This window comes from Peromyscus maniculatus, chromosome 18 (genome assembly GCF_049852395.1).
Source record: "Peromyscus maniculatus bairdii isolate BWxNUB_F1_BW_parent chromosome 18, HU_Pman_BW_mat_3.1, whole genome shotgun sequence".
Classification (NCBI taxonomy): Eukaryota; Metazoa; Chordata; class Mammalia; order Rodentia; family Cricetidae; genus Peromyscus; species Peromyscus maniculatus.
In genome coordinates, this window is record NC_134869.1 from 18,036,726 (window position 1) to 18,051,507 (window position 14,782).

At 43.6% G+C, this 14,782-nt stretch overlaps 1 protein-coding gene across 1 annotated transcript in view; it reads right to left on the minus strand.

Moving 5' to 3' along the window:
• Window positions 1–14,782, minus strand: part of Cfap54 (cilia and flagella associated protein 54) — a 297,311-nt gene that overhangs the window by 12,979 nt on the left and 269,550 nt on the right. The window contains exon 67 of the mRNA XM_042263184.2: window positions 10,713–10,787. Within this exon, the coding sequence (XP_042119118.2) occupies window positions 10,713–10,787 (75 nt within the window). The remainder of the gene's footprint in view (window positions 1–10,712; window positions 10,788–14,782) is intronic.

Genomic DNA, 14,782 nt, shown 5'->3' on the forward strand with positions numbered 1-14,782 from the left:
TAATCACACACCACTGCACCCAGCTCAAAGTCTAGTTTTCAAAAAAAAAACTTTACTTCAATTAAAATTTTTTATTTGTGAGTGTGTGTGTGTGTGTGTGTATGTGTGGTGTGCATAAGGTATGCGTAAATGGTCTGTGTATGTGTGTACCATGTGTATAAGGTACCTGCAGAGGCCAGAAGAGGTCATCAGATCCCCTGGAGCTGAAGTCAGAGGGAGCTATGAGAAGACTGACATGGTTCTAGGAACCAAACTCCAGGCCTCTGAAGAGCAAGCAGCATACTCCCAACTGCTGAGCCATCCCTCCAGCTCCAAGGTCCAGGAAGAATCCTTTAGCAAACCAAATGAAGGAAATGAAACTCATCATTTCACTCGGTATTTTCCAAAACAGCGAGAAATGAGGTTGGCTAATGACTCCCCTGTCTCTAACGTCCCTTGAAGTTGTACAAAGCGACTAACTGTCCCCTTGAGACTGATCTGCAGTTTCAGTAATGAAGCCAGGTTTGATTTATAGAGAATGGCACACGTTCTGTTACTTTGATGGTAAACACATATTTTCCTGTTCATGATGACACTGTGGTTCAGATCGCACCCAAGTCTCATCTCACCCTCCAGCTGCACATTCACGAAGTGGTCAGTGGTAGCCCCAGCATAGGAAGCACAAGGGCTCTCAGTTCCTCCGTGGGGGGAAAAAGGAGTGTATTTCACCTTGACACTAGTGCTGGCAAATCTTGGAGAGATGAGCATTTTTGAAATGCTATCAACAGCATAGCCTTTTCTTAGCATTTGAAGAGCGCATTAATAGCCTGGCCTTTCTTTAAGGGCTTTCTTTTTCCCTTACCCAAATTTGACAGTCAGACGTGAACAGTGAGACGATGGAATCAAAGTCAGTGCGGTGTTTTTTAAAAGCAGTGTGGAATTGATGTCATCTGGCATTGTCTTGAAAAGAATATAGGAATATTAAGTGGATGCCTCATGATCTTACACACAAAGGGTACTCTTCACTTGAGGACAGAATGATGATGTCTCAAAGCAGGAAGATGGAATTCTAGATGCCCCTAAAATCTATTCAGACAGCTGGTGGCTGCACCAACAGAAATTAAGTAAAAGGAAGGGAAAAAGAAGAGCGTGAGAAGGAAAGTCTGCAGTTATCAGAAACCCCATCGCATTGTGTTAACAGAATTAATTGATAATACTCGGTAATTACCTGCTATGGACAGTGCAGAGCTTTGTGCGAGAAGCTGTGTGTATAGTTCACAGTGCGGCCGCTACACTTCTGAGGTTTTGTTACAGAGCCACGGGCAGACAACAAGGAGCAGCCTCTGTGCTGGAAGATGAAGTACGGAAACTGGGCGCATTGTTAGCGACAGCTCCCAGCCCATACACTTTTCTGACTAATTGACTGGATGTTCTTCCAACCAAGGGGTGAGGGCTGTGTCCAAACTTGAACGTGGGTGCGTCGGGGGTCCCTGGAGGGGAGTCGCTGTGGGCTGATCAAAACCGGAGCTTAAACGGCAATAGAGTTTTTGCTTGGACATCTTCGGAGGCCTAGTCTTGAACCCGAGGCCACCAGACCCAGCCAACCACTGAGAGGTCTGGTGTTATGGGCCATGGAAAATCTGGGTAGGGCTGACTTCAGGATAACTGTAATGGTTAATAGGAACCTTTACAGCTGGCTTGTTTGGGGTGGGACAATTGTCAGCTCTGTGACTTTGAACAGACCTTTTTGGTTTACCTTAAAACATCTCATTATCAGAGCGAGATCCAGGACAGGCACCAAAACTACACAGAGAAACCCTGTCTCGAAAAAAAAAAAAATCTCATTTTGTAGCCTAGGCTGGCTTAAAATTCACTGTGTAGACCAGGCTGGCCAAGAACTTACTACATAGCCCCAACTGGCTGCAGATTCATGGCAATCCTCCTATCTCAGCCTCCCAAACGCCGGACAGTCCTTTGAAGCAGTTTCTTATTGCGCTCTCCTGTGTCTTCATGCAAAACAGTCACTCATTCAAAAATCCTCGACCACCATATTTTCCTTTTGAAAGCACCAGCTCCATCCATCCTTTCTTGATAGTCAGCCCAGTCCTGGCCAGGACTCTGTGTGCTCTCTGCTTGCCCCAGTGTGCCCAGCTCAGTGCCTTACACTCAGCTCCATGAAACGTTTTAAATGGAGCTGACATTTCCCCGGCTACAACTTCCTTTCTCTTTGTTTGCATTTGGGAATTTGAGAATTGGTTCATTTTTTCCATCTTCACAGCAAAACTGCAAATCATGACCTCACCGCTGAACCTCCTACAGAGGTTTATACAAATACGCTTATATTTTGCCTGCTCTTTCCAGCCAGGAAAACGCTCTGTGAGTGACCCGTGGCCATGTTTGTGTTTTGCTAAGGTGACTTTATTACTGTGCGATCATTTCTCAGAGCGATAACATCTTTTAACAATAGACCACTAAGCTTCGCGGAAGGAACCGGTGAGCCCTCAGAAAAAGAATGTCCCAAGAAGCTCATCACCTCCAGAGCTGTGGTGAGAACCTGTTAGAGGAATGAGGCTTTAATGGTGCTGAGGCTGGCTGCCTCTCCAGGTAGACTGTGAGCACCCTTCAAGGCAGCCATTCAGGCTTTTACTTCTGCATTCTGGTGCCTTGTCCTCTGGCTGCCCCAGAAGAAGCACACTCCACAGACGCCTACCTAACAAATGACTGATGTGGATGACCTCAAGGTCCATATTCACGGAAGAAGCAGAACTGTGCTCCCAGGGCTACCTTTGGAAGATGGATGACAAACTATTCATCCCTTTACTCTTTACTCACATCACCTGCTGGGGCCAGCCCCTGGACAAAGGCCCGAGAATAAAAACACAGTAGGAAGCAATCTTACTGTATTAGATCTAGTCAGCCTGGTAATAGGAGACTAATAGAGATGTATGTCATTCGGACGTAGTTTGATTAAAAAACGATTGCTTGCCAAGAGATGTAAGCCAGAGGCTGCAGAAGGAAGTGAGGAAAGAACATCAGACGGGTCTCCAGGCTGGCTCAGTGGGTAAAGGTGCTTGCCACCAAGCCCGATGACCTGAGTTTGGTTCCCCAGGACCCACGTGGGAGAAAGACAAAACTGCCTCTCACAAATTGTCCTCTGTCATCCATACATGACCTGTGCCAAGAGCACATGCTCTGTCTCTGTTTCTGTCTCTTACTCACTCACTCACTCACTCATTCATTCATTCATTCTCTCTCTCTATCTATCTATCTATCTCACACATAAACACACACATAAACACACACATACACACACACACAAGTATGTGAATACATAAATATAAACAATTTTTTTTAAAGAAAAGCCACAGTCACAATTAAGCTAGCATAGGTAAACATGTTATTTACCCATTTTACACAATAATCCAGTAAGATACTCTCATGGTGCAGCAATCATTTCAGCTGACATATGAAGGCTCATAAGAGGCTGTGAATGATGATAAGGTTCCCGTCGTCTCATGATGAAATAGATATATTAGAAAAAAGAGCAAATGACTAGCTAGACTAAGGGATACTAGCATAGTGGAGTGGTAACCATGCCAATATTCTATCAGAAATGTATCATAAACTGATTTTTGGTTGTACTATGGAGTGAATCTGGGACCTCAGCCATACTAGGCAAGCTTTTTGCCACTGAGCCCCTAAACAATTATTTTTAACAATAAGAAACAATTGGATATATGCACAGGGAATTCAGCCATGTAAAAAATATCCATCCATCAAGCACATAGTCATATTATATAAGCCAGAGAATTCTACTGTCATTAAGGATGTGTAGATCAGATAGAAAATATTCTTAAGAAAGAAAGTGTTTTGCTTTTGTTTCTTAAGGAGCTTAAGAAATAGATATGTCAAACAGAAACCGTGCTTTCTTGGGGTACAGGGAAGGCACTTTTCCTGGCCATGGGATGGATGCTGTCACCATGCCCACTGTTCTCCCCATCGAGTGCCAGCTCCTCTCTCACATTCACCCAATAAAAAGCACTAGTGGTGTCATTTCTTACATCAAACCAAGACACCCAGGGCCATAAGATACTGGGGATCCTAACACTGGGTGTGGCCCTCAGTCCTTTCATTCACGCTGAGCCAAACTCCGCGGCCATTTCACTCAATGACGACAACTATCTGATCCTCTCCTCTCTTTTAAAAGTCGGTGCTCCCAGCCCACCTGACTCAGATCAACAGCGGGAACTTGCGTTACTTCACTGGGAAAATAGAAATCACCGGATGAACAGCCCCCCCTTCGCCCTCTGCCTCCCATCAGACTTCCTGGCAACCCTCCCCATCCTGATCACTGCTGAATCCTCCAGCTTTCTGCTCCCTGCTTCTCTGTCCTGATCCATTCTCTGTCCTTAGAGATAACCGCTCCTACTCCCATGTCCTTTCCTTTACGGCCATTCCTGCCTCGACACCCTCCTTGGTCTCTGTGCCTCCCTCTACAACTTTATCTTCCTTCTCAACCCTTCTTAGTCTATACTAGCATCTTTAAGTTCTCACCTCATTCCTCAATTTCCTTTTTCCACTGTTCCAAAACAGCATTCCATGGGTACAGATATATTGCTGGCCTTGGATTAAAGCAAATCTGGACTTGACTCCTACCCCGACCTTGAGTCTGCTGCTTGGTTTTCCTACGCCTGAATTTCCTCACCAGTAAAATAGGAGGGTCTGGAGAGATAGCAAGAGTATTTGCTGCTCTTGCAGAAGACTGAGGTTTGGTGCCAGCAGCCACATCCAGTGGCTCACAACTGCCTGTAACTACAGCTTCATGGGATCGGGTGTCCTTTTCTGGCCTCCAAGGGACAACAGGATACATATGCACACACACACACACACACACACACACACACACACACACACACACACACCACTACCACCACCACCCACACACAAATAAAAATCTTAAAAAAAACTCTTTAAAAATAAATAAAATGCCAATCAACTCTATAAGATTCTTCAAATTTGGCAGGTGGTGGTAGCACAGACCTTTAATCCCAGCCCTCAGGAGGTAGAGGCAGGTGAACTGAGTTTGAGGCCAGCCTGATCTAGAGAGTGAGTTCCGGGACAGCCAGGGATATACAGAGAAACCCCGTCTCAAAAAACAAAACAAAAGAAGATTCTTCTAATATTAAATGAGCTGCATGTCTTAGTCATTGTTCTATTGCTGTGAAGAGACACTGTGACCATGGCAACTCTTATAAAGGAAAACATTTCATCGGGGCTTGCTCACAATTTTAGAGGTTTAGTCCATTATCAGTGTGGCAGGAAACATGGCACAGCATACAGGCAGACATGGTGCAGAAGAAGGATCTGAGAATTCTACATCCAAATCTATAGGTGGATCCAGAGACACCAGGCCTGGCATGAGCTTTTGAAATCCCAAAGCCCACCCCCAGCGACATACTTCCTCCAAAAAGGCCATAACTACTCCAACAAGGCTTTGCCTCCCAATCCCTGTCACATAGACCAAGCATTCAAATACATGAACCTATAGAGGCCATCCTTATTCAAACCACCACACTAATGTATTTAAAGCATTTAGTATACTACATTTAGTACATTTGTACACATTATATTCTCAACAATTATGAACTAATGTTCTTATTATTATGATTACTAGTGGTTTACTGACATTCAATTAATATTATGATTGCCACTTACTTATGCTAGGTCTACCTGAAAATTCTGAACTGAAAGAAAAGTTCTTTATCTTGTACACTACAAAATAAAATCTATTTTTCAACCTCTGCACATGATAAGTCTCATCTCTTCCGATCAGAGCTTGCCTAGGAATCTCTTCCACGTACCGATTCCATATGATTGTAGCCTGCACAAATGAGCTATATGATCACATAGTGATCTGTTCAATTCATATACACTCATACACACACGTATATAATTTAGATCAATTCCTTTGTGTCATGTGAACAAGTAGGAAAACATTAATTTAGCTGGCCGGAGGTGCTTTCATCTATATTGCCTCGCAGCTATAGAAGTTATCTGCACCAATGTCCTGCACACAACTGACAGTCAATAATTAATGATGGACAGGGAGTTGAATAAAAGTGCTTCATTCTCCCATGATTGGTCAGTCATAGCAAGACAGAGGGAATAATTTTAGCATTATATTTTAATCGTATCTGACAGCTTGGAAACTAATAAGTCAAACCTATGCAGGCAATTAAAGAAATACTTTTTATTGTTGTGTGACATGAAATCATACCTAGCTGTCATTGATACTGTATGACTGTCACTGAGGGGTCAGGATGGAAACTTCTGTATCTCCTTCCTCTTCTAAGTCTCTCTGCTTCAACCTTTGCACAGCAATATTTATTTTAATTAGGAAGAGATTGGAACAAGCCAAGGTAACTTGTAATAGCCATGTTCAGTAAAAAATAAAAGTCTCGCAAAACAAGATCTCCTATCAGTGACAAAAAAAAAAAATGGCTCAAATGGACAGGCATGGTGGTGTATACCTTTAATCTCAGCACCAAGGAGGCAGAGGCAAGGTGGTGCTCTGTGAATTCAAGGCCACCCATCAAGGTCACACACTGAGACACTGTCTCAAAAAAAAAAAAAAAAAAGCAAAGAGAGTTCTATTGGCACCTATAACTTTACTTGCCCAGGAATTGACTTACTGAGACAAGCTCACAAATTCCCATGTCCCACCCCAGCACAGTTAGGCAGAGGTCAGGTGTGAGATTCACTATCTCTTAGATAGGTGGATCCTATTCTGCTAGGATCCCATGGTGCCGTCCTGCACACCGGCCTCATGCCTATAGGTTCAATAGTGAATGGCTTCTGTTTCTTCTTCTGGCTTTGAGACAATAAAAACAAAATTAGATGCTAAAACTGGTTGAAATCAGTTAATGAGAAGTGCAGCATTCACACACGATGAGGAGGAGGAGGAGGAGGAGGAGGAGAGTTATGTTCAAATACCCCAGCTTTAAACATGTTCTTGCATCAGGCCCTTTTATACATGCTTAACACATTACTGTTCTAATGCTCACAACTGACCATGAGAAGTTGGTGTTATTATATATGTAGTCTTAGGCCACACCTTTGTTAACACTGGGGACTAGGATTTCAACACTGATCTGCCAGAACCCAGAACCCAGAACCCACTGGTAGTATTCATGGTATATCCCATGAAACACTCTTTGTGACTCATTACTAAATACTCGTGATGGTTAATTTTTATTGTCAGCTTCATTAGGTTGAGAGATGCCTAGGAGATTAGTGAAGCACACTCCTGGGCGTGTCTGTGTAGATGACCAGCAAGTGGGACAGCAAGTTAGGGGGAAAGGCCCGGCCTCAGTATAGACAGCACCACTTCCTTGGCTGCGTGTCTGGATGAAGAAGAGGGGCAGGAGGAGGAAGTCACTCAGATCGTGCAGGAACCCCTTCTCCTGCGTGGGTGTGTTTGGTGCAGATGCTGGTGGCTGTGAACATCTGGCTCCCGCGTCTTGAGCCCTTCAACGTGAATGCATGCCGGTGGCTGCAGGGAGCTCCCAGACCTGCAACCTCAGACTGGGCTGCATCACTGGTTACCTTGTTCTGAGGCTTCCAGCATCTTTGATTGGGGAACTTCTGGGTTTCCTGGCTCTCCAGCTTAGAGACAGCCATGGTGGGAGCATCCAGCCTCCGGACATATAAGTGAACATAATAAATCCCTCCTTGGTCACATACACATGCACAAACACACACATACACACATCACACACATACATGCACACACCATACACATACATACACACATGTACACATACATGCACATATGAACATATACAAACATACACCATACATATATACACACAAATACAGATGCGCGCGCGCGCACACACACACACACACACACACACACACACAACTTCTATTCATTTTTTTCTTCCAGAGAGCCCAACCAAAAAAAATGTTCAAAATTAGATTTAAGCTTGGTTTTGCTCTGTCTACCTCAGTAGAGCTATATATTTATTTAATACAAAATAAGTTCTCCATATTAAAATGGACAAGGGACACATTGTTAAGTGGATTTTTTAAGGGAAAAATTATATTCAGAAGTTCAAATCTGGAGGGAATTAAATTTAATTTTACAAAGCACTGTGGAAATACAAACATAGACTTTGTATTTTTCTTTAGGAACAGCTGCATCAATTCCTCTCCCAAAAGCTAAGGATCTTTTGAAAGGCACAGTATAGTGTACCCATGGCTCTTCAAATATCACCTCTACAGACATCTTCCCAACCAACCTGAATAAACCATGACCTAATAAGCCTTATGACTCTATCAGAGAAACCAGCACATATCTTCTGGAAAGGGAAAAAAAATGGGCTTTGGAGGACATACAGTTTTTAATACCCAGCTCTGGTGGTATATCTGGGAAGTACATGTAGATCACAACTACGTGAAAAGGCATGAATTTCCAATTGATCGTTATTTAAAACTGTCAGTAGAGATTTATTCACAGGCTACAGTTGGACACTCACTATTCTAATATATTGCTCAATGTGGTTTGTTGCTGTTGTTGTTTTTAGTTTTTAGCAATTAAAAAATGCAAAATTATCTTCCTGCTGCTGCTGCTGCTAGTGTTGGTGATGATGGTCATAAATACTGTCTATTCCCTCTAGTAGAAGGCAGCTAGCTGAGACAGCTCACACTCCAATGCTAAAACAAGATTTCCTGACAGACAGACGACAGTTCGCTGTAAATATCTGATGATGACTTTCACCAGTGGCCACTATTTCACAAGTGAAAAACAGAAGTTGCCAGCAAGCATATGAAATATCTTTGGCCTTATTAATAATAAATATAAAATAATGACATACTATTTTTCACTTGTAAGGCAACCATCTGGAGCAGAGTGAGGTGAAGGAGTGCCTACTCATATAGATGGGAGTTTTGGCAAACTGGTTGTCTCGTCAATGACTCACAGGAGAGAAAACCAGTGTCATTTCCAGAGGACCATTTACCATCATCTGTTAAAGTGAACAGACCAATTCACAAATGGGCAGTGGATTGGAGAGCAATTTCCCTGGAGAAGATATGCAGATGGCCGACAGATACTTGAGAAAATGCCCAACATTAGTTGCCATTAAAGAAATGCACATCAAATAACCAGATACCACTTTGTACCCCTCAGGATGGCTACTGAGAAGAAATAGAGGGAAAGTAACATGTGCCGATGAGAATGCAGAGAAATTAGAACCCTGATCATTGTTTGCACATGTCTAAAGTTACACAGCTCCTGAGGAAACAAACAGTTTGGGAGCTCCTGAAGTAGTTTAGCAAGAATTACCATGTGATTAACTCATTCCACTCTTAAGTATATAACCCCCACCCACTGAAGCCAGGACTCAAATACACACACTCATGTAACACAAAACCAAATACCTGTCATCAGATGAATGGGTAAACACATATGGTATATAGACACAATGCAAATAAGATTTAAAAAAAGGAATGAAATATTGATAGGTGCTACACTGTGAATAACTTTAGGACATTATACTCAATTAAGTTAGCCACACACAAAGAGGCAGGTATGACACAATTCCAGTTACATGATGCACCTGGAATGGGCAAACCAGGACATTGAAAGTAGAATAGAGGTCACCAGAAGTTGGGGAGGATGGTGATGAGAACTAGGGGGTTAATAATTCATGAGTAGAGTTGCTGCTTGGAGTAGTGAAGCAGTTTGCGAGGTGGGTAAAGGTAATAGGTGCATGGCATTCAAACTTAACAGCTGTCCAGTACATCTAATAGCTAAAAGTATAAGTTTTATAGTACGTTTATTTATATACGCACATATGTATATACACATATACCCCAAGATCCATCATAAGTAATAAGTATTTGGCTATGTAAACAGTGCTTGGCAAGCAAATGTATGAGACTGTTCTAAGGCACTAAATATGACAAAGTAGAGTTTTCACATACAAAAATTCTCTGTGACATTATTGGTTGTCTTAAGGTTTCTATTGCTGTGAAGAGACACCATGACTATGGCAACTTTTATAAAGGAAAACACTTCATTGAGGCTGGCTTACAGTTCAGAGGTTTTGTCCATTATCATCATGACAGGTGGCACAGAGGTAGATATGGTGCTGGAGAAGGAGCTGAGAGTTCTACCTCTGGATCCACAGGCAGCAGGAAGTGACTGCCATACTGGGCGTGGCTTGAATATATGAGACCTCAAAGCCCACCCCCAGTGATTACTTCCTCCATCAAAGCCACATCTACTCCAATAGGCCACACCTCCCAAGAGTGCCACTCCCCATGGCCTATGAGGGCCATTTTCTTTCTAACTACCACATTGGTCAGTGAAATAGCAAGTTTCATGATGCATATAAAGTTGATTCCATTGGTATAAAAATTCTAAATTTGTGTATACATGGAAAAAATTCTAGATGTTCTCCAAATGCTAACAGGGGATTTTCATGGCATGGTGGCTATGAGGTGATTTCTTTTAAATTCTTTTTATAATTTTTCTGCACCAGCTGAAGTTTTCTAGCAAAGAATACATTTAACCAAAGTAATAAGCTATTATAAATACTTTTTCACATGAATTAAGGAAGTGGGGTCCTCTGTATTTGCGGTTGGGTACATGCTGTGTCTCTGTTAACACAGCAAAAGGAATATCCGTGAACAATCCCAGACAGTCTCAGGGAAGAGGCACATACCTCAGTCAGTGGAGTGGGGTCTCTGTCGGTGGAAAACAGAGCCATTATTTCAGAGCAACATTCAAGGATCATGTTCTAGAAAGAAAAACAGAACAGGGTGATTCTGGTGTCATTGGGAAAGTAGGCCATATTGACTATTAACTATTTTTGTCTTATTTTATGTCACTCAGCCCCTATTTCCAAGCTGTGAAATAGAGAATAAGAAGTCAATTGCTCAAGTCATCTAGGTTCCTTTGAAAGCATACCAGGGAGCCATAAAATGAGACCTGTGTTTCATCATGAATGTCTGTTGCTATAGGGTCCTTTTCCCCTGGACATCTACTATTAAGATGCATAGTCTGCAGAGGAATGATAAGTATAATAGTTTACACCAAAATAAGGTTTGGGGAAATGACTTTCCATTGAGGAGAAATCCTCAGGAAGAAGTGATTCGGGTCGGGTCTCAGGGGCTGGCAAGTAGGAGTTTAAGTGGAAAAGAATGGGAGGCATTTGGGGACAAAAGAGAAAGGGTATTGAGAGAAGTCAACAGAAAGAGGCCATAGTGTATGGACATCGTCTGCTGATGGCCTTGCATGGCCTGACTGTAGGGACACAGTTGTCTTTATGTGTCGACACCTGACCTCAAATGACCTCCCCACAAGTATGGCTGACACAACCAGACTCCCTATCATGGCAGCTTCATGGAGAAAATGCAACACTTGTCAGAGCCAGTGGTAGCCATGTGAGCTGTGAGGTAAGACGTGGAGTTGGAGAAGGCAGCCACTGGGTTAGAGATGTGAAGCTGAGGAAGGGGAAGAGGCAGAGATGAGAGAGAGTTTGTGTCCCCTGTGGGGCTGAGTGCAGATTTGACTCCTCTCTTCTGTTCCTATCGGGCTCACTGTGCTGTGTCTGGTCGTCGGCAGTACACAGGCTTACTATGCATGGGATGCGTCTCTGCCTTTTCCCTCCAAGCCCATTTTACTGAGCAAGTGTTCTTTCCCTTTCCTTACAATGGAAGGGATCAGGACTGCAAGGTGGAGAGATGAGGCTGGGGAGGTGCCTCGGAGGTGAAGCACTTGCTCTTCCAGAGGACCTGGGTTCAGTTCCCAGCACCCACCTGGTGGCTCAGAACCACCTGAGGCTCCAGTGCCAGGGGATCTGATACCCTTTTCTGATTCCCCCAGATACTAACAAGCTGGGCATGCATGTGGTGTGCAGGCGTGAGTGCATACAAAACACTTACACACATAAATAACTAAATTAAAAAAAAAAAAAAGAATTGTCAGAGCTAAGCTCTACCTACCTCAAAACGTTGCCAGCATCTAGCCCTGGAGGAATCAACAATTTGTTTTGATGATAGTATTAATATACATATGCACTGGCACTCAAATAGTAAAATGATAAAAATACATTAATTTTTAAATCATAACTGAGCAATGATGGTTAAAACCTTAAAATAAAAATCAAAGGGTAATAGACCTTGGAATTCCAAATGAAGCTTTAATAGTTTTAATAAATGCATATATACAAAAATGATCCAATTAGAATTAAAATATTAAGAAAGGAAAACTACAGCTAATTCTTAAACTTAACAAATATATTCAAGACATTCTGCCAGGTGCTGTGGGATACAAAGGTGAAGAAACAGAAGGAATTTTAGTGGAAAAAAATAGATGCACAATAAAATTAAATGGCATCTGATCAGAACGCGTGTAGTTATGACATGTGGTAAGATCACAGGGGTGGAGAGCGATTGTTAGTGTGACGAATAAGGAGTTACTGAACAGAGCTCATGTGACCTGTGCCCTGAGAGAGTGGGAGGGCCATCTACCAGGGTCTACACCACTGAGGAATTCAGCCCCCACCCCAGGCACCATGAATTCCTTTATCTCTTCAGGGAGGGGAGGGGAATCCTAAGTCCCTCCCCGCTCCATGATGGAATGTTATTGGGCCTTTCTCATACAGGTCTTGTGAAGGTAGCCACTGCTGTTTGAAGTCTGCGGGTGTAAGAGCTGTGTAATGTTAAGAGGACAGCTTTTCCCGTCCCTCGCTCTCTCCTCCAGCCCTTACCTTCTTCCTGCCCCCTCTTCCTTAATGTTCTTGGAGCCTTGGAAGTGGTGATGCCGATGTCCCACTAACCCTGAGTCCTCAGGGTCACTTTCTCACAGGACTTTCACCAAATATCCCCTCCCATGTTCATATAGACAATCCTAATTAAATATAGAGAGCCGCCAACAAAAAAAGTCCACGGAAGTGGGAGGGGCCTAATGGAGGAGGAGGAGGAGGAGTCCAGTGAGAGGAGAAAAGTGATAGAATAATGGGGGAGAGATGATGTGAGGACATCATACTTATTATGTGAACATTATATTAATGTACATTGTATACGATTCCATTAAGATGCAGTGAAATCATGAAAGGATACAAAAATAAAAATAAACAAGGAAAAAGGAGAAGAAGGATTTGAACTGTTTGAGAATGGAGGCAAAGGCAGGGGTGAGGTGGGATGCATGAGCCACAAGTGATGGGCGTTCAAGGAACATGGGCACATGATGTGGTCTTTCCTGCAGCAACAGCTCACATAAAAGCAAGGGATTTGAGTTTAAACTAGGAAATTAGTTAGGAGGAGACTGGGCAAATAATGATACAGATTGCATTAAAAATATAATTCTGACCAGGCGGTGGTGGCGCACGCCTTTGGTCCCAGTACTTGGGAGGCAGAGCCAGGGCAGATCTCTGTGAGTTCGAGGCCAGCCTGGTCTACAGAGCGAGATCCAGGACAGGCACCAAAACTACACAGAGAAACCCTATCTTGAAAAGAAAGAAAGAAAGAAAGAAAGAAAGAAAGAAAGGAAAGAAAGAAAGAAAGAAAGAAGGAAGGAAGGAAGGAAGGAAGGAAGGAAGGAAGGAAGGAAGGAAGGAAGGAAGGAAGGAAGGAAAGAAAGAAAGAAAGAAAGAAAGAAAGAAAGAAAGAAAGAAAGAAAGAAAGAAAGAAAGAGGGAGGGAGGGAGGGAGGGAGGGAGGGAGGGAGGGAGGGAGGGAGGGAGGGAGGGAGGGAGGGAGGGAAGGAAGGAAGGAAGGAAGGAAGGAAGGAAGGAAGGAAGGAAGGAAGGAAGGAAGGAAGGAAGGAAGGAAGGAAGGAAGGAAGGGAAGAAAAGAAAAAATGTAATTCTGACCACTGTTGAAAGTTGAGCTGGCTTGGGAAACAGCAAGGGGAAGAACAATCGGCTAGGAGGCTCTTCACACCATTTGAGCTTGAGGTCAGCTTCAAAAGGCTAACAAAGATGGAGGGAGGGCAGGAGGCCCGGCACTGACCACTCCCCCTGATGGCCCTCTAGGTTCGGACCCACATTTCCATACAGAGGGGAGCACACTTCCCTACCTGCACTGCTCTACTTTATTTATATGCTTGTAGTTCTCGCTGGGTTCTTGAGTTGTTAAAAGTATGATTTCTCCATATAAAGGGTTTCGGTAACAGTCATGATGGGTGACGGCCATGATTTCATCAGGAGCCATCAAGCAAAACAGCTTCGTCTGTACCATCTATTAGCTCAGTGACAGATGAACGGAGCAGTGTTCCCCGATAGATGCCGTCTACTGCCTTTCTCAACATCTATCGAAGGGGAATTTTGTCTCAGTGATGCTGTGTTGCTCTGGCTGTGAGGTAAGCCACACACACACTCGGTGGGGTTGGTCCATGTCGAGGCCGGAGCTTTGGGTCCCTCTCATAACCTTGCTGCCACGGAGGTGGGGAAGCACTGAGCTCAGCATTCCTAGACGGAAAGCAGTGGGAAGCATGCTGCTTCCTTTCGATAAGGGTCCGAGAGAGCTGAAGGGACCCTTAGCCAGGCTTTGGCCTTTTCCCTTCAAAGAAACCCCCATGAATCCTATGAGACTCACGGACCTCTGAGCAACTCCAACACACCAAAGCCAATTCACTTAGCAGGAATCCTCATCATCTCTGACCCACACTGAGAGAAACACTTCCTGCCTTCAAATCCCTGCTCCCTCTGTTCTCACCACCATGATTATCACATGGTAGGGTGAGATGCCTGTTGAAGCAGAGTTCAGCCTTCTCCAATTCCCCAAAACCC